This window comes from Lynx canadensis, chromosome D1 (assembly GCF_007474595.2).
Source record: "Lynx canadensis isolate LIC74 chromosome D1, mLynCan4.pri.v2, whole genome shotgun sequence".
Taxonomy (NCBI): Eukaryota; Metazoa; Chordata; class Mammalia; order Carnivora; family Felidae; genus Lynx; species Lynx canadensis.
In genome coordinates, this window is record NC_044312.2 from 20,615,260 (window position 1) to 20,635,050 (window position 19,791).

Consider the following 19,791-nt stretch of genomic DNA (forward strand, 5'->3'; position numbering starts at 1 on the left):
ATATAGTGTCATGAAAATTATCCATTTTTCCTCTCTGTGTGTAATGAAGATACTGTCTTATATTCCCTTAATAGAATTTTCAAGTTTTACGTTTTATCTCATCTCTACATCCACTTACAACTTATTTTTGTTTACTGTGAGAGATGGGGACTCTTACTTTCTTTTCCATATGCATAAGGAATCGTCCTTCTACCATATATTGGAGAGTTCATTCTTCCCTAAGTGATTGTGGTGCCACTTCTGTCATATATTATATAAAATTGTATGTACACATTTATCTATTTGGGGGCTCTCTGTTTTATTCTCTTTGTGCTGTATGCTTAAGACAGTATCAACAAATTCTTTAATTTCTCTATAAGAAATCTTCATATCTGATAGGAAAAGTCCTACCAGCCACCTTCCTTAAGTATTGTTCTTTTTTTGAAATAGACAAACTATGGCTCGTGAACTAAGAACAGTTGTAAGGGTTACAAACAAAGAAGAAAAACCAAAGAACAATATACAACAGAGACCCTGTGTAGCCTGCAAAGCCTAAAATATTCACTATCTGGCCATCGCTTGGTTTAGACTAGTTTTGGCTCTTTGCTCTTCCATGTGACTTTTAAGATCAAGCTAATTGAGTTCCTTGAACAATCTAATGGGTATTTTGATTGAAATGTCATTGAATTTGCAGACTAATTTAGGAGACAATTGCCATGTTTACAACAGCGAGCTTTTATTCTCCATTTAGTTAGGTCTTAAGTCTTTCAGTAAAGTTTTGTGCTTTTCTCCTCAAAGGTCTTGCACGTTTTTATCAAATGTATTCCCAGGTACTGGAGACTGTTGCTACTGTAACGGAAATGTTTTCCAATGTTTTCAATATTTAAATGTTTTTCTAAATTTTTGTGGCTGGAACCATAGGTGGTTTTTATACTTTTATGTTGTGATTTGTATCAACAGTCTTGTGGAACATTCTCACTCACTCTAACGGTTTGTCTGTAGATTCCATTGTATTTTCTATGTAGGTGGTAGAGGGGGTCATGGAAAGGATGTGGCTGCCAGGTGACCTGTAAGCCAGACCCCAGCAATCAGGGGCTCCCCCTTCCACTTTCCTTGGGGTGTCCCTTCCAGTTGCCTTCCCCACTTCCAGAAGCTGCCCCAAGGCCACATCTTAGGACACGGATGTGGTGTTAAGACTATCTGGACAATATACATGTCCGAACCCAGCTAAGGCCTCTCTACATAAACCTTTAAGATTCTGGCAGGCTTATCTTGTGGCTGCCCTCGAAAAGCCTTCCGTTCGCACCCTGGCTCACTCAACCTGCCAGCTCCCAATCGGGGTGGCCTGCGTCTTCCTTCAGTCTCTCCCTGCCTTCCGTGTATGGGGGCAGGTTTCAGGTGACACCCGGGAAGCTCCATAGGAGGTTTCAAACCAATAGTATATAATTATACTGGGTGTGAATCATGATTCTTTAGTTTCTTCCCTTACAATTTTTACTCTTTTTTCCCCTTTTGTATTTACTTAGTACACTACCTACAAACTGCAATATAATATTAATAGAAGCAGGGAGACGTGTCTAATATTATAACACAGATGGTATTTGCTGGAGGTTATCTCAGTGGCTGCCATTTATCACTTTAAAGATGATTGGTGTTTGATTTTTTTTTTAATGTTTATTTTTGAGAGAGAGAGACAGAGCGTGAGCAGGTGAGGGGCAGAGAGAGGGGGAGACACATTATCCAAAGCATGTTCCAGGCTCTGAGCTGTCAGCACAGAGCCCAATGCAGGGCTCGAACTCACAAACCGTGAGATCATGACCTGAGCTGAAGTTGGAAACTCAACCAACTGAGCCACCCAAGCAACCCTGATTGGTATTTACATTTAATATTTATCCTGCTCAGGACATGCGTGCTTCCTGAATCTGAGAAGTCATGCTCTGTTTAGCCATTGTATCTCCGAATATTGTTTCTCCTCCATTTTCTCTATTCTATTCTTTTTTTTTTTAATCTTTAATTTTATTTTTTTTAAATTTACATCCAAATTAGTTAGCATATAGTGCAACAGTGATTTCAGGAGTAGATTCCTTAATGCCCCTTACCCATTTAGCCCCCCCCCCCCCCACACACACACCCTCTGTTAGGTGTTACCCATTTAGCCCATCCCCCCTCCAATAGCCCTCTGTTTGTTCTCCATATTTGAGTCTCTTATGTTTTGTCCCCCTCTCTGTTTTAATATTATTTTTGCTTCCCTTCCCTTGTGTTCATCTGTTCTGTGTCTTTTTTTTTTTTTTTTAATTTTTTTTTTCAACGTTTATTTATTTTTGGGACAGAGAGAGACAGAGCATGAACGGGGGAGGGGCAGAGAGAGAGGGAGACACAGAATCGGAAACAGGCTCCAGGCTCTGAGCCATCAGCCCAGAGCCTGACTGTTCTGTGTCTTAAAGTCCTCATATGAGTGAAGTCATATGATATTTGTCTTTCTCTGACTAATTTCGCTTAGCATAATACCCTCCAGTTCCATCCACGTAATTGCAAATGGCAAGATTTCATTCTTTTTGATTGCCGAGTAATACTCCATTGTATATATATACCACATCTTCTTTATCCATTCATCCATTTATAGACATTTGGGCTCCTTCCACACTTTGGCTATTGTGGATAGTGCTGTTATAAACATTGGGGTGCATGTGTCCCTTCGAAACAGCACACCCGTATCCCTTGGATAAATACCTAGTAGTGCAATTGCTGGGTCGTAGGGTAGTTCTAATTTTAGTTTTTTGAGGAACCTCCACATGTTTTCCAGAGTGGCTGCACCAGCTTGCATTGCCACCAACAATGCAAAAGAGATCCTCTTTCTCCACATCCTCACCAACATCTGTTGTTGCCTGAGTTGTTAATGTTAGCCATTTGGACAGGTGTGAAGTGGTATCTCATTGTGGTTTTGATTTGTATTTCCCTGGTGATGAGTGATGTTGAGCATTTTTTCCTGTGTCGGTTCGCCATCTGGATGTCTTTTTTGGAGAAGTGTCTATTCGTGACTTTTGCCCATTTCTTCACTGGATTATTGTTTTGGGTGTTGAGTTGGTATGTACTTTATAGATTTTGGATACTAACCCTTTATCTGATATGTCATTTGCAAACATCTTCTCCCATTCTGTCAGTTGCTTTTAGTTTTGCTGATTGTTTCCTTCGCTGTGCAGAAGCTTTTTATTTTGATGAGGTTCCAGTAGTTCATTTTTGCTTTTGTTTCCCTTGCCTCCGGAGACATGTTGAATAAGAAGTTGCTGCGGCCAAGATCAAAGAGGTTTTTGCCTGCTTTCTCCTCGGATTTTGAAGGCTTCCTGTCTTACATTTAGGTCTTTCATCCATTTCGCGTTTATTTTTGTGCATGGTGTAAGAAAGTGGGCCAGGTTCATTTTTCTACATGTCGCTGTCCAGTTTTCCCAGCACTACTTACTGAGGAGACTGTCTTTTTTCCATTGGATATTCTTTCCTGCTTTGTCAAAGATTAGTTGGCCATACGTTTGTGGGTCCATTTCTGGGTTCTCTGTTCTGTTCCATTGATCTGCGTGTCTGTTTTTGTGCCAGTACCATCCTGTCTTGATGATTACAGCTTTGTAGTATAGCTTGAAGTCCGGGATTGTGATGCCTCCTGCTTTGGTTTTCTTTTTCAAGATTGCTTTGGCTATTCGGGTTTTTTTCTGATTCCAAACAAATCTTAGGGTTATTTGTTCTAGCTCTGTGAAGAATGCTGGTGTTATTTTGATAGGGATCGCATTGAATATGTAGATTGCTTTGGGTAGTATTGACATTTTAACAATATTTGTTCTTCCTATCCAGGAGCATGGAATCTTTTTCCATTTTTTTGTATGTCTTCTTCAATTTCTTTCATAAGCTTTCTATAGTTTTCAGTGTATAGATTTTTCACCTCTTTGGTTAGATTTATTCCTAGGTATTTTATGGTTTTTGGTGCAAGTATAAATGGGATCAATTCCTTCATTTCTCTTTCTGTTGCTTCATTGTTGGTGTATAGGAATGCAACTGATTTCTGTGCATTGATTTTATATCTTGCAACTTTGCTGAATTCATCGATCAGTTCTAGCAGGTTTTTGGTGGAATCTTTTGGGTTTTCCATATAGAGTATCATGTCATCTGTGAAGACTGAAAGTTTGACCTCCTCCTGGCTGGTTTGGATACCTTTTATTTCTTTGTGTTGTCTTATTGCAGAGGCTAAGACTGCCAGTACTATGTTGAATAACAGGGACAAGAGTGGACATCCCTGTCTTGTTCCTCACCTTAAGGGGAAAGCTCTCAGTTTTTCCCCATTGAGGATGACATTAGTGTTGAATCTTTCTTATATGGTTTTTATGATCTTGAGGTATGATCCTTCTATCCCTACTTTCTTGAGGGTTTTTATCAAGAAAGGATGCTGTATTTTGTCAAATGCTTTCTCTGCATCTATTGAGAGGATCATATGGTTCTTGTCCTTTCTTTTATTGATGTGATGAATCACATTGATTGTTTTGTGGATATTGAACCAGCCCTGCATCCCGGGTATAAAACCCACTTGGATGTGGTGAATAATTTTTTTAATGTATTGGTGGATCTGGTTGGCGAATATCTTGTTGAGGATTTTTGCATCCATGTTCATCAGGGAAATTGGTCTGTAGTTCACCCTTTTAGCGGGGTCTCTGGTTTTGGAATCAAGGTAATGCTGGCTTCATAGAAAGAGTTTGGAAGTTTTCCTTCCATTTCTATTTTTTGGAACAGCTTCAAGAGAATGGGTGTTAACTCTTCCTTAAATGTTTGGTAGAATTCCCCTGGAAAGTCATCTGGCCCTGGACTCTTCTTTTTTGGGAGATTTTTTTATTACTAATTCAATTTCCTTACTGGTTATGGGTCTGTTCAAATTTTCTATTTCTTCCTGTTTCAGTTTTGGTAGTGTATATGTTTCTAGGAGTTTGTCCATTTCTTCCATATTGCCCATTTTATTGGCATATAATTGCTCATAATATTCTCTTATTATTTTTATTTCTGCTGTGTTGGTTGCAATCTCTCCTCTTTCACTCTTTTTTTTTTCTTTTAATGTTTATTCATTTTTGAGAGAGAGACAGAGCATGAGTGGGGGAGGGGCAGAGAGTGAGGGAGACACAGAATGTGAAGCAGACTCCAGGCTCCGAACTGTCAGCACAGAGCCCAACGCGGGGCTTGAACTCACGGATGGACCGCAAGATCATGACCTGAGCCAAAGTCGGACGCTCAACCAACTGAGACACCCAGGCGCCCCAATCTCCTCTTTCATTCTTGATTTTATTTATTTGGCCCTTTCCTTTTTCTTTTTGATCAAATTGGCTAATGGTTTATCAATTTTGTTAATTCTTTCAAAGAACCAGCTTCTGGTTTCATTGATCTGTTCTACTGTTTTTTGGTTTCGATAGCATTAATTTCTGCTCTGATCTTTATTATTTCCTGCCTTCTGCTGTTTTGGGGTTTTATTTGCTGTTCTTTTTCCAGCTCTTTAAGGTGTAAGGTTAGGTTGTATATCTGAGATCTTTCTTCCTTCTTTAGGAAGGCCTGGATTGCTATATACTTTCCTCTTATGACTGCCTTTGCTGCGTCCCAGAGGTTTTGGGTTGTGGTGTTATCATTTTCATTGGTTTCATGAACTTTTTAATTTCCTCTTTAACTTCTTGGTTAGCCCATTCATTCTTTAGTAGGATGTTCTTTAGTCTCCAAGTGTTTCTTACCTTTCCAAATTTTTTCTTGTGGTTCATTTCAAGTTTCATAGCATTGTGGTCTGAAAATATGCATGGTATGATCTCAGTCTTTCTGTACTTGTTGAGGGCTGTTGAGACCCAGTATGTGGTCTTTTCTGGAGAACGCTCCATGTGCACAGGAGAAGAATGTATATTCTGCTGCTTTAGGATGAAATGTTCTGAATATATCTGTTAAATCCATCTGGTCCAGTGTGTCATTCAAAGCCATTGTTTCTTTGTTGATTTTTTTGATTAGATGATCTGTCTACTGCTGTGAGTGGGGTATTGAAGTCCCCTACTATTATGATATTACTATCAATGAGTTTCTTTATGTTTGTGATTAATTGATTTATATATTTGGGTGTTTCCACATTTGGTGCATAAATGTTAACAATTGTTAGGTCTTCTTGGTGGATAGACCCTTTAATTATGATACAATTATCATAATTCTTAATTATGATAATTAACAATAATATAAATTATAATTAATTATCATAATGATATAATGCCCTTCTTCATCTCTTTATACAGTCCTTATTTTAAAGTCTAGATTGCCCGATGTAAGTATGGCTACTCTGGCTTTCTTTTGTTGACCGTTAGCATGATAGATGGTTCTCCATCTATCCCCTTACTTTCAATCTGAAGGTGTCATTAGGTCTGAAGTGGGTCTCTTACAAACAGCATATAGATAGATCTTGTTTTCTTATCCATTCTGTTACCTAGGTCTTTTGATTGGAGCATGGACTCATTGATGTTTAGAGTGAGTACTGAAAGATATGAATTTATTGCCATTATGTTGCTTGTAGAGTTGGAGTTTCTGGTGGTGTTCGCTGGTCCTTTCTAGTCTTTGTTGCTTTTGGTCTTTATTATTATTATTTTTTTCATCTTTTCTCCCCTCAGAGAGTTCCCCTTAAAATTTCTTGTAGATGGGGCACCTGGGTGGCACCTCGGTGGCTCAGCCAGTTGGGCGGCTGATTTCAACTCAGGTCATGATCTTGCAGTCCATGAGATGAAGCCCCCACATCGGGCTCCGTGCTGACAGCTTGGAGCCTGGAGCCTGCTTAGAATTCTGTGTCTCCCTCTCTCTCTGCCCCTCCCCCATTCACACTGTCTGTCTCTGCCTTTCAAAAATGAATAAATGTTAAAAAATGTTTTTTAATTTCTTGCAGGGCTGGTTTAGTGATCACAAACTCCTTTAATTTTTGTTTGTCTGGGAAACATTTTACCTCTCCTTCTATTTTGAATGACGGCCTTGCTGGATAAAGAATTCTTGGCTGCATATTTTTCTGATTCAGCACATGGAATATATCCTGCTACTCCTTTCTGGCCTGCCAAGTTTCTGTGGATAGGTCTGCTGCAAACCTGATCTGTCTTCCTTTGTAGGTTAAGGACTTTTTTTCCCTTGCTGCTTTCATGATTCTCTCCTTGCCTGAATATTTTGTGAATTTGACTATGATATGCCTTGTTGATGGTTGGTTTTTGTTGAATCTAATGGGAGTCCTCTGTGCTTCCTGAATTTTAATGTTTGTGTCTTTCCCCAGGTTAGGAAAGTTTTTCTCTATGATTTGCTCACATAATCCTTCTACCCCTATTTCTCTCTCTTCCTCTTCTGGGACCTCTATGATTTTGATGATGTTCCTTTTTAATGAGTCACTGATTTCTCTAATTCTTAAATTGTGCTCTTTTGCCTTAATCTCCCTCTTTTTTTCTGCTTCATTATTCTCCATAAGTTTGTCCTCTATATTGCTGATTCTCTGTTCTGCCTCATCCATTCTTGCTGCCGTGGCCTCCATTCACAACTGCAGCTCAGTTATAACATTTTTTATTTCATCCTGACTAGCTTTTACTTCTTTTATCTCAGCATAAAGGGATTCTAATCTATTTTCGACTCCTGCTAGTATTCTTATTATCCTGATTCTAAATTCTGGTTCAGACATCTTGCTTGTATCTATGTTGGTTAATTCCCTGGCTGTTGTTTCTTCCTGCTCTTTCTTTTGGGGTGAATTCCTTCATTTCATCATTTTGAAGGGAGAAAAGGAATTAATGAGGTAAAAAAATTAAAATTAAAAAAATTTAAAAATTAAAAACAAACACACACACAAAATCGAGTAAATGATGCTAGATCTAGATCCTAGGTGTGTTTTGGTCTGGGTGTTGAAAGGGGCTTGACAGATTAGAGAAAAAAGGGGAAAGAAAAAAAAAGGAAATCGTTTGAAAATTTGAAAAAATACACTGAAGTAGACTAAAATGAAATGATGGAAGTAAAATAGAATTTGAAAAAATTTGCACAAAAGTAAAAAATATAGGCAGCTCTTCCTGCCCACGGGTCCTGTCTCCATGCTTTAATAAAATCATCTTTTTCACACCAAAAAAAAAGTAAAAAATATAGTAGAAAAAGATTGAAAAATATTTTTAATAAAAATTGAAAATAAAGATGAATTTTTTTCTCTTTCTGTATTCAAGAAAAAAGAAACGAAAAAGAAAAAAAAAGAAAACTGAATAGATGGACTGGCGAACGGTCAGTCGAACAAAAATACGACTGAAATTACCTCGTTTTCCCTTAGAAGTCAAACTATGAAGCCCTTTATAGTCCATAAACTAAGCAGGCGGAGAGATTTGTGTTCCTGAAGCTCGAGTTTGGCCCAGTTGGGCGGGGCTTAGTGTAACGGCTCCGTTCTCCACTAGATGGCGCTGCTTAGCTTACTGGGGCAGATCGTTGTGGCGCTTGTAGGTGCGTATGCGCATGCGCGGGAGCGATGCCATGGCGTCACCCAGACACCCGGTCTCTAGTATCTGAATTCTGTTCTCCCCGATCAGCAATCACGCACCCGTCCTTTGTCTTTGGATTCCATCTACTTCCCGCTTTTACACGGTTCGTGACCAAGCCCCAGGCAGCACCTCCCTCCTGAGTTTTGTCTCAGATGCAGCTGTGTTTCCCAACTCCTGAGAAGCTGCGGCTTTGACCCGTTCTGCCCGTCTGCTGGAGGGTCTCACCAAGCAATGGCCAGGTGCCGGCCGCACCCAGGAACATTTGCGGGACCGTGCTGCTGCTGACGCCCAGAGACTGCGCCCGGGGCCAGCCCGCCCCAGAAAAACTTCGCGAGATAGTGTAGCAGCAGTGTTTCAGGGACTGTGGAAAATCACAACACACACCTGGCACCAGGCTTCACCCCCAACGACGTTGTTCCAGCGCCAGCGAACGTAGTTGTTCTCCCGGCTCCGCTGGGGCCTTGCCTTTGGAGGACCCACATAGCCTCTACCGGGTGTCCTCCCAGCAGGTGAACTGCCTCTCCCCGTGTGGCCTGAAGAACCCCGGACTCCACTCTGCTCCTGGGGATTCACCCTTCTCACCAGAGCACCGCCAGGTATGGAGCTGCGGAGTTGCAGCCTCTGCGCTCCCCTGTCTACAGTCTTAACGGAATTTAAACCCTCTCCTTTCTCCTTTCTCCCTTTTTAGTTCAATCTCTGCAGCTGTTTCCACTCTTCCGTTTTCTCTCCAGCTGCTTTTGGGTGGGGGGGATGCTTTTCCCGTATTCTCCCCCCTGCCGCCCTGTCTCGCCTCCGTCCTCCCTCCGCATGCAAAAGCGGCCCCCTGCCCTCCGTGGCTTGTCTCCCCCAGTTCACCTCTCCGCGCCGGGTACCTGCTGAATTCTGTGGTTCAGGTTGTGCAAACTGTTGTGTTAATCCTCAGATCAGTTTTCTAGGTGTGCAGGATGGGTTAGTGTTGGTCTGACTGTATCTCAGGGACGTGAGGCACACAAAAAACTTCCATGCTGTTCCGCCATCTTGGCTCCTCTCCCCCTTCTCTGTTCTATTCTAAGAGATATTCACATTTTCTTTCTTCATGTTTCAGTCTGATATTCCAGCCTTTTATATCTCTGTGCTTCATTCTCTATAACTTCCTTACATTTGTTTCCAGTGTGTCTGTTATCTACTGTTCTGGTGAACCAATCCATTAAGTTTTAAAATTTATTGACTTTATTTTTCATTTCCAGATTTTAAGCTTCCTATTTAAAATCTGCCTGTTCTTTTTTCTTCGCAAATTATTCTATTCTTGGGCTTTTGGTTCCTCTTTTAATTGCTTTCACTCTTTTAAAAAAATTTTTTTTTAATGTTTATTTATTTTTGAGAGAGAAAGAGAGAGAGTGCAGAGCGTGAGTGGGGGAGAGTGGAGAGAGAGGGAGACACAGAATCCAAAGCAGGCTCTAGGCTCTGAGCTGTCAACGCAGAGCCCAGTGTGGGGCTCGAGCTCATGGACTGTGAGATCATGACCTCAGCCAAAGTCAGACACTTAACCAACTGAACCACCCAGGTGCCCCTTGCTTTCACTCTTTTAAATAAACTTATTTTCTAACTTCTACCAGGTCCTTTTTGTGTCTGAAGTTCCTGGGATGTAATCTTGCCATTTGTTACTTCTCTTGCTTGTGCTGGATTGTTTGCTGCTGTGTCTTTTAGCTTTGGATCAGATTGTGAAATCAGATTCAGCAATGCTTTATGTAGGGAATCCTGTTAAGCCTCAGCTGTGGGGTAGGTCCCTTCAGAATGGTTTTTCATTTGCTTCTACGTGGTGATCGCTGTCTGAGGATTAATCTTTTAATTGACTTTCTCAGCTTGAAGCTTTCTGGATCATGTAAGTAGTATAAAATTTAAATCCCAAACATTGTGAGAGTGGGCTTGCGGTTACTAATTCTCAAGAATCTTTTAGGTTTCTACTTGGGAGTCAGGCCAAGATGGATATGTTTCCTTGGCTTTGCCCCAGACGGGTGGACTGATTTTCTGATCTGTCCTTTGCATGTGTTGTAGCTCTTTGAGGATCCGGGCTCTGCTGGGGGCCTCGGGCCACATGGTCCCGGGCACACTCTCCCAGGTTCAGTTTTCTCATCCATAAAATGGGTATATGACTCTGTTTTCTGTGCAGGCCCCATTGTAGACACTTCCTGTCCAAGTGTGGGCACTTCCTGTCAGAGCACTAAAACCCAAGCACCCTAGGTTCCGCCAGGAATGACAGCCTCTCTTGTATATCAATACTTTCTATCCTTGTATCAGTTGTAATTTTTACTTGCCTGGGATCATAGATATCATGCAAAATATCAAACATTTTTAGGTGATAATAGTCTACAGCTTTTAGGTTATCCCCTCAGCCATGTTGCCAGCCTTGTAAATCTATGAGAGTTCTGTTTTTTCTTCTTCTCCCCAAATAACAGGCCAGAGGGGCCCCCTGGGCCCTCAGACCCCATCTTTTTCTCAGATGTGCTCACTCCGAGTGACTAGGGCCTTGGTGAAAATGGCCAAGGTGCAGTCTGGACATTGGAGGATGAGAGCCTCTACTCCGCGTATCCAATTGCTGCCAGGCTCCAGGGGCAAGAACATGTGGCTCGGAGCTCCTTAGCTGATAAAAGGCAGGGCCCAGATGGCCTGATGAGCTCCACAGTGTACAACAAACAGCTGAGTGCGACAGAGAGGGCACGGACTTTCGGAACAGAGAGGTAAATCCCAGCCTCTCCTTTCATCATCCGCATGGCCTCAGCAAGCCACACAACCCTCTGTAAGCCTGCTTCATAAAATGGTCATAATAATGCTAATTTCATGGGATTGTGATGGTAGCTATGGGCTTTCCATCAGTGGTTAAGAGTACAGGGTAAGAGTTAGCAGGCATGAATCCAGACCTTGCTTTGCCTCTTATGGTCCCGGGCACACTCTCCCAGGTTCGGTTTTCTTATCCATAAAATGGGTATATGAATGCTGCCTACCTCAAAGGTGGTTGTGAGGCAAGTGGAGGAGTGTGTCAATTGCTTAGCACCTCGTCCGTGAGGGCGAACACTCTGAAGGTGCTAGCTACCATCACTTTGGCATCTTGGGACTTACGCGTTTTCTTGAGCTGCCTCTTCGGCCTTTGAGACCTTCCTGTAGCAATAGATCATTTCAACGAGCAGCCACAAGGTGAGGAAGACCAGGAGGATGTACATCATGATCTCTGAGACCACAGAGGTGAAGTCCTCTCCAGCTGCAAGGGGGACAGTGAGGCTCAGAACGTGCATGTGCCACAAACCCAGAACTGTCATTGGGTCGGAGATATATGAGACCTTTTTTTTTTTTTTAAGTACGGCTTAAATTAGCCCTGGCTCTAAGGAACTTGAGAAGGCGTCAAAGAGATTCAATGACTCTGACTCTCCTGTCTGTCAGCTTCCTCGCTGACTTTTTTCAGGAGTGGGAGTGGGGGCGGGGATGGGGGTGAGAAAGAATGAGGAGTGGAGGGAAAAAGGGAGCCGTGGAAGGAATCCTGGAATGGGGTGAGATGGAAGAACCGGGTCCCAATTTTGTGTGGACAGTCACTTCCCTTATTGGAAACTCTCTTTCTTAACTTGTAAGGTAAGGGTGATAGTTCACACCCTTACCTAGTGTATTCAGGAATATCCGGTGAGATGTGAAAGTCTACACACATGTGAGGGACAGGTCTGGTTCAACCACTGAGCATAGAGTGGCAGAGCGAGTGAGCATGGGAAACATGTAAGGGGCCAGTGCGGTCAGCGCACCCAGTGATCTGGGCGTAGCCTCTACAAGTCTGGACTGGAAACAGGGTCCTTCCCGGTTTATCTTCCTTCCAGGCCATCCCAAACCCAAACAGAAATGAGTATTGGAGCATTCCACATATTACCCAGGTTTTCTGAAACACAAATCTGACCCTGCTATTTTCACGCTTTAAACCTTTCCGTGTTCCATCCCACCCTCAGGATAAAGACCAAACCACGAACGTGGCAAGCAAGATTCACAATCCAGCCCTTTTCTCCTCATTTCCATTCAGTGGACCAGCAAAACTTCACTTCTCATTTACACGGTGGGGTCTTTGGGGATCTGTAGACATTTATTCATCCCCTTTCCTCTTCCTCAATTGTATTGCACACCCCCTCAGCTACCTCTGTCCCAACATCCCCTCCTGCTTTTCAGTGTCCCGACCATTCTTCCAGACTCCACCAAAGTCCCTTCCTCTGTGGAACCTTCTTCGGCCTCTCATGCAGAGCTATTCATGTACTTCTCTGTGCACTTTTCTCATCCGCCCATTGTAATACCTCTCGGGTTGTGCTGTGATGTGTTTCTCTCTCTTCTCCACTGACGGTGTGCTTATTAAGAACATATTTCACTTATTTTTACATTATCAGCCTGTTGTCTAATCCTGGAATATTTGCAGTACTCAGTAAGTATTTGTTGAGTGAATGAATGCAAATAAATATTGATCTTTGTTTCACAGCCAACCAGAATGACAATTAAAAGATGATATAAGGCAAAGGTCCTGGTCCACATCGTCCTTTCTAGTGGGAAAGAAGTTTGTAGCCACATTTCCTGTTGCTAACTCCTCCAGCAAATTAGATTCATGGTCCTTGGTTATTCATAGGCCCCAGTCATCCATCAGGCCTCACTCCTTAAAAGCACAGAATAGCCATAGCCATGACCTTCAGCTCAGAGAAGCAATCCAAAGCTTCCACGATCATCCAGGTTTCCTGACTGGAGCTGGAGGTCATAAATATAGCGTGCGGCACAGAAGAACGCCATGCACATAAAATCTTTTTTGTGGGCTTGGTAATACCTGATTTGTGATGTTCTTGGCTTAAAGCACGCTCTTTTTAAATGCAATAGCCCAGAAGTAGGAACACAGGAAGCTATCCATGCTCAGTATTTTTAGTCACTTCTAGATCTCAGATTTCTGTCTTAGAGCCAGGAGGTCAGAGCTTAGGACAGGATACGTTCAGCTTGAGCCAAGAACTAGGGAAATTCTGTGGGACCACAGGACTGGAGGAGATGTAGCTCGTTGCGCTGTGGTGGCGCGCCTGTCGCTCTGAGCCTTATGAAAGCAGATCTTGGCTGCGGGGAGGGGGGGGGTATTCTCAGAGGCTGCCACGGGTCACAGAGGAAAAGAGAGAAAGAAAGAGAGGAAGGAAAGAAGGAAGGAAAAAAGGGGAGGGAAAAGAAGGGGGGCGGAGAAAGGAAAAGATATGAAAAGAAAGAAAGAGTAGCAGAAAGAGGGATGGCGGTCGAAGGGAAAGATGTACTGGAAATAGAGCTAGCCGGGTAGCCAAAAGATCTGGTCCGTAGGCCCGCGTCTGGCGCTAACTTGCTTCCTATCTCTGGGCAAGCGCCTCACCGATCTCCCCGCCGCAAAATGAGGGGCACCAGAGCTGCACCCTCCAATCAATCACCTGGGGAGTCATTTCTACTTACATACGCGAGACCTCACTCCAGGCCACAGAGCTCATGCTCATAAGAGCGGTAGGGAGACTGCTACACGAGGAAAGCCCCCTGGGCAATTCTGAGGCCCGCCTGCTCTTTGTTCAGAACCTCTGCAGGAAATGAGAGCCAAGCTTCCTTCCAGCCCTAACATCCCAAGAGGCTTTGTGGTTCTGATAACAAACTCGTCTTCCTTCTATTCTTACCCAAGCCTGGCTCTGGTGCCCCGGAGGCGGACAGGTTCAGCCTTGCCGCACTTTCCACGGGCTGCGCCAGGGACTCTGGAGGCGAGAGCCTGAGAGAGACCGGCGGCGCCTTCCTAGTATCGGCGTCACCAGCCAACAGTTCCGGCAGTGACCAGTAGAGGGCGCCAGCCTCTTCCCCGGGGAGGAGAGGTGTGTAAACAGAAGGGATAATGGAACTTCGAAACAGAAGAATACCTTAGAGAGCTTCTAGCCCAACGCACGCGCTGTACACAAGAGGTGATGGGTTCAGAGAGGGAGAATGGCTTATCAGGTCTAAATGCCAGTGGTCTGAGAGTGCTTCTGCACGTTCAAAAAAATTGACCTACCTTTCGTTTTAGTCATGTTGTCCACATCAGGACAAAATCATGACATCTCTTGCCCTGCCGTGCACTCTCAAGTTTGCTTCATGAATTCTATCACAATAACAGGAGGAAAAAATGAGGAAATTTGTGGCCTGGAAGTCGGGATTCTTGGGAATCCTAGGAAGAACGCTATCATGAATTTGACTTCTTATTTCATGCCCCACACCTTTTACCTGCTCACCATCCTGCCTCTTGGGGCAGTGATAATGCTAAGAGTATGCTGGAAATAGATTGCCTGGGAACAGGCTAAGAAAAACGGAGCCATCACGTAGCCTGGATGAGAAGACACAAAAGGAGATGCATATATTGGTCTTTTGACACATGAGGGAGTGTTTGCAAGCGGCTGGAAACCACAGTTTTCTGAGTCCCTTGAAACCAGAACAGAGCAGTGTGTGAGCACATTCTAACTTTACCGTCAAGATTCTGGACTGGATTAAAACAGAAACATTTGAATTGGGTTGATGGAAGGATCCCCCCACCTCCCACCCTCATAAGAAATTGGCTGTGGGAAATCTGAAGATTTTAAGCTAAAGACTAGAAAGTTTTTTTCTTCCAGTTGAATGAGGTTTTGCACTGATAGATGCCAGGGGATGGGAAAGGGATTGCTTGTGTGGTCATTTTGGGGAAGACAGAAGACTTGGTTTAGAGCAGTGGTTCTCAAAGTGCGGTCCCAGGCAGCATGGGCATCTCCAGGCAATTTGTTAGACATGTAAACTCTCAGACTCTATCCACAGAAGCAGGAAGTCTGCATTTTAAGTCCTGCAGAGGATTTTGAGGCTTGCTGAAATTTGAGCACCACTGGTTCAGAGGTATGTATGGCTTCCACACAGGAGGGTTAGAAGACTTCTAGATAAGCTCATGAGATTTCCCTGTGCCCATTGAGTGAGGGATTCAACACAGATCAGAGAAGAAGGTGTAGCTGAGTTGACAGTTTTAGGCTTCATGGAGGCTGACTTCTTTCTCTAAGGATGAGAAGTCAGGGGATCAGGGAACAGGTATTTCTCCCGTCATCTCTGAGCCTTTCTGCTTTGAGGAAAGGCACAGACAGGCAAGCTGTCAGGCAGTTTGCAGGAAGCTGGCCACTCAAGGAAGTTAAATCAATGGTGACATTTTTAGATGTCACCCCTCCAGATATATGGGCTTTGCACTCTGCAGAGGTCTCATTTGTGTGGAAACCCACTGTCCTCCCTCCCCTAAGAGGAGGGCACCCCCGCGACCCTGCGCCCCAGCCTCACCCTCTTCGGTGACTCGGAGGGGGATCAGCCGTGTAGTCTTCACAAAGGGGCGATGTGCCTCAAAGGCGAACTCCCGGGACACGTTGCAGGTATAGAGGCCAGAGTCATTCAGGGTGACGTTCAGCACGGTGATGGACACATCCTGCAAGTCCTTGCTCCCATTCCACTGCAGGCGCCCCTGGAAGGGGCTCTCCACCTCCTGCTGGCCATTTCGATACTCGTAGATCTGCAGGTAGAGAAGCAGAAGAGAGTAGGGCCAGGAGAGAAAACAGGGTAGGGGGGCCGGGATGGGAACAGGGCAGAGAAAAGGAGCAGAGTCGTGCATGGACAGGGGAGGGAGCAGACAACGTTACAAGGAGATCCCAAGTTTGGGAGTGTGATGAGGAGGCTCAGGGGAGGGCAAGGAAGAGAGAGAGAGAGGCAGGGAAAGATGAGCGAAGGTAAACAGGTATCAGGGCGAATGGGCACAGCAAAGGAAGACGCAGACAGGAGTAGACAGGAAGAAGGCTGGCAGGAAAAAAGGTACAGAGAAAGAGAACAAAAGAAGGTGAGTAAAGCAGATAGACCAGGAGGGGGAAACTGAACGAAAGAATTGGAAGGAGACAGAGCAAGAGAGTAAGCTGTGTCACGAGGGCAGCCAGTGGGAGAACAGAGCATAGAGACCAAGAGTGGCAGCTTCACGAGTCACGAAGACATCGTAAAGCCTTGGCCTCAAGACTGGACTCTCTGATCTGGTTGCCACTGAGGGGATGTGGTCAGACTGGGCCAGGCCACAGGAAGGGGACCCTGGACGCCAACGTGTCATGGTTGAGCAGAGAGCTGCCAAAAGATAGGCACACTTCAGGTTTTTCGCTTTGGGCTGAATTATAACTGAAAGGTGGTCTCGAAATTTCTTTTCTCAAGCACTTCCACCTTCTGACACACCTTTTTATTCTCTACAGCTGTGCTGCCCATTCTAGTCTCCACTTGCCGTATGGAGACTACTTACACTAACAATTAAATGACTAGATGGGGTGCTTGGGTGGCTCATTCGGTTGGGCATCTGACCTCAGCTCGGGTCACGATCTCACGGTTTGTGAGTTTGATCCCCGCGTCTGTGCTGACAGCTCAGAGCCTGGAGCCTGCTTTGGATTCTGTGTCTCCCTCTCTCTCTGCCCCTCCCCTACTTGCACTCTGTCTGTCTGTGTGTCTTTCTCTCTCAAAAATAAATAAGCATTGGGGCACCTGGATGGCTCAGTCGGTTGAGCGTCCGACTTCAGCCAGGTCACGATCTCGCGGTCCGGGAGTTCGAGCCCCGCGTCAGGCTCTGGGCTGATGGCCCAGAGCCTGGAGCCTGCTTCCGATTCTGTGTCTCCCTCTCTCTCTGCCCCAACCCCGTTCATGCTCTGTCTCTCTCTGTCTCAAAAATAAAATAAAAAAAAAAATAAATAAATAAATAAGCATTAACAAAATTAAAAAAAACTTAAATGACTAGGAGTGAAAATGTAAAATTCACTTCCTCATTTGCACTAGCCACATTTCAAGGGTTCAGTGGCCACACGTGGCTAGTGGCTACTGTATTGGACAGCACAAATATGGAACATTTCCATTTTCACAGGAATTTCTAGCAGACAGCATCGCTTTGTCTGTCCACTACAATTTTTAAAGTTTCTTTTCCTCCTTCTGAGTCAGCTTCTACTCCTTCTGGGCAGACGCGGAAGCAGAGTAGGTGGCTGGCACACAACCAGGCCTGAGGCCAATGGGGGCCTTCGCATCGGGCCTAGACATCCAGATTCCTGTCCGCTGGGGACCGGCCTCAGTCACAGTCAACTCTGAGGGAAGCCCGAGATTTCAGGGAAATTTACTGGTTCCCGTTCTGGAACGAACACTTGATTGGAGCACTCAATTTCACCCTGCTATCGTCTCCATTAAGTCTTTGTACAGAAGAAACTCGCCTTCAAGAAGGTGAGTTAGCTCAGTAAAAAGGGCTTTGTATCTGCTGTCAGACAACCTGTTTCGAATCTAAGGTCTCTTATTAACTTCTTTGGGCCTCTGTGTACCTCACGTACGTATACCTTTTCTCTAGCAAACACTTGTATCATGCTTCCTATGTTCCAGGGCTATTCTAAATGCCTTAAAAATGAAAGCTAACAACTTTGAAGGTAACAATTCTATGAGGTAGCTATGGTTTGCATCCCCATTTTAGAGATGAGGAAACAGAGGCACAGAGAGGTGAAGCCAGTTGTCTTACGGCACAGAACTAACAAGTTGTAGAGTAGAGAATCAAACCCAGGCAGCGTGGGTTCCAGAGTCCGTGAAAGTGTGAATAAGGGTCATCCCCAAGGTGATATTCAAAGCATGTAACGGTACTGGCCGTGGCACGAACCAGGCCGAGCTGACACCAGCCATAGCACAGAGCGGAGTCCCGGAGGCTCCCCGTTCTGTCAGGATGATCCTTTAGTTGCGTGGGGGAGGTCTGGAGGTTCCCAGTGGGACCGATGATGGTGAGGCTGCTTGGGAAGCTTAGCACAGCGAGTGCCCATTATAGACCTATTCAAATAGTTCACTCACAGATGCGGCTGTACTGGGTATACCAGTTGAACATCAGCCTGGGTCATCCCTGCCATTCTTTTTTCACTGGGATTGCGAGATTTAAATGAGCTAACCTATGCTCTCCCATAGAATGAGGCTGAGTGTTATTTCCATCTTTCTACTAATTTAATCCGTCCAACATGATGGTGCACAAGAGCCCGTGAAAGCACCTGCAAAGTGCCTTGTGGGGTGGCTAGCACACGGTAGACTCTACATGCTATTTCTCTCTTCTCCCCCTTCCCCCACTGGTAACCAGGAATGCCTGTGGCTGGCCAAGTGCCCTTCCCATCACAGAGGCTGGGCTACACTAAGGCCGTCAGTTATCTGCTGGGGAGCTGTCAACGCTTTGAAAAGAAAGAGCCAGGGTTTGTCAGAGCCTCGTTCCCCAGACTCTCGGGAGCCAGGCACATAACAGCAGAGGCAAGCAAAAGAAAGGCCGGAGTCAGCAGCCAGACATACAAGGAAATCTTTACCGCCCTCGGGCCTGTAGAACCACTCCACCACCGTGGTGGCCTCCACCTCCTCTCTCTTCATGCAGGAGATGCAGCGCAGCTTCATGGGGTTGCCCTGAACGGCCTCCGTCTCCGAGGGCACTTCCACACACACAGGGAAGCAGACACTGACTGGAGAGAGGCCCAGTGACAGGGAAGGGACAGGAGGTGTTGGGGAGGAGGGCACCAGGAGAGCGGCATTGGAGAACAAGAGGGAGGGAGAAGAGACAGAGAAGGAAGAATCATGAGACAAACCTGAAGATCGCATGTATCTGCGTGTACGTCTTCACCTGGGCTCCCCCAGGATGCGCGCTCAGAACAGGCAGGGCGTGGGCTGCAGGAGCCACGGATGACTCTGAGTTGACTGAAAGCCTCCCGGGGTGCAGCCCTGAGCCCTGCCCTCAAAGACTTAGAGTCTCGGTGGGAAACCGGGGGCACACATACCCACCCATCCATGCACCCTTCATTCAACCACCATTCACTGAAATCTACTCTGTGCCAGGCCTGATGCGAGGCTGACACAAAGATGAATAAAACACCAACCACACCCTGAAGGCATTTATAATCTAGCAGGGAACGCATACTTCTAAGTATCATTAAACGGGACCATGGCGAGTGCCATGCTGGTGACGTGTTCTGTTCCCAGAGGAGGGCCAGTTATTCCTGGTTGGGCTGGGGAGAGAGGAAGAGAAGGAAGATGAGGCAGGGGTCTAGAAAGGGAGCGGGGACCACGTTGTGAAGACCTTTGTGTGGCCTTCACAACATGAGGGGTCAGATGTTTGCAAGCCATGGAGAGATAATCGTTGCATCTGAATTTTATTTTAAAAAGTAGGTAATTCCGACGCCTGGTGGAGGCTGGAACAGCAGATGAGGAAGACGGTGAGCTGGCCACTGGGCTAGAGCAATGCTTTTTTGCAGAGGAGTAGAGAGAG

General features: G+C 45.0%; 1 protein-coding gene across 3 annotated transcripts in view; it reads right to left on the bottom strand.

The window, feature by feature from the left end:
- SCN3B (sodium voltage-gated channel beta subunit 3) overlaps positions 1-19,791 on the bottom strand; it is a 31,734-nt gene that overhangs the window by 4,995 nt on the left and 6,948 nt on the right. For all 3 annotated transcript variants that reach the window (XM_030331124.1, XM_030331123.1, XM_030331122.1), the window contains 3 exons: positions 18,828-18,991; positions 15,798-16,023; positions 11,601-11,739 (listed from right to left, as the gene is read on the bottom strand). In XM_030331124.1, coding sequence (XP_030186984.1) covers positions 11,601-11,739; positions 15,798-16,023; positions 18,828-18,991 — 529 coding nt within the window. The remainder of the gene's footprint in view (positions 1-11,600; positions 11,740-15,797; positions 16,024-18,827; positions 18,992-19,791) is intronic.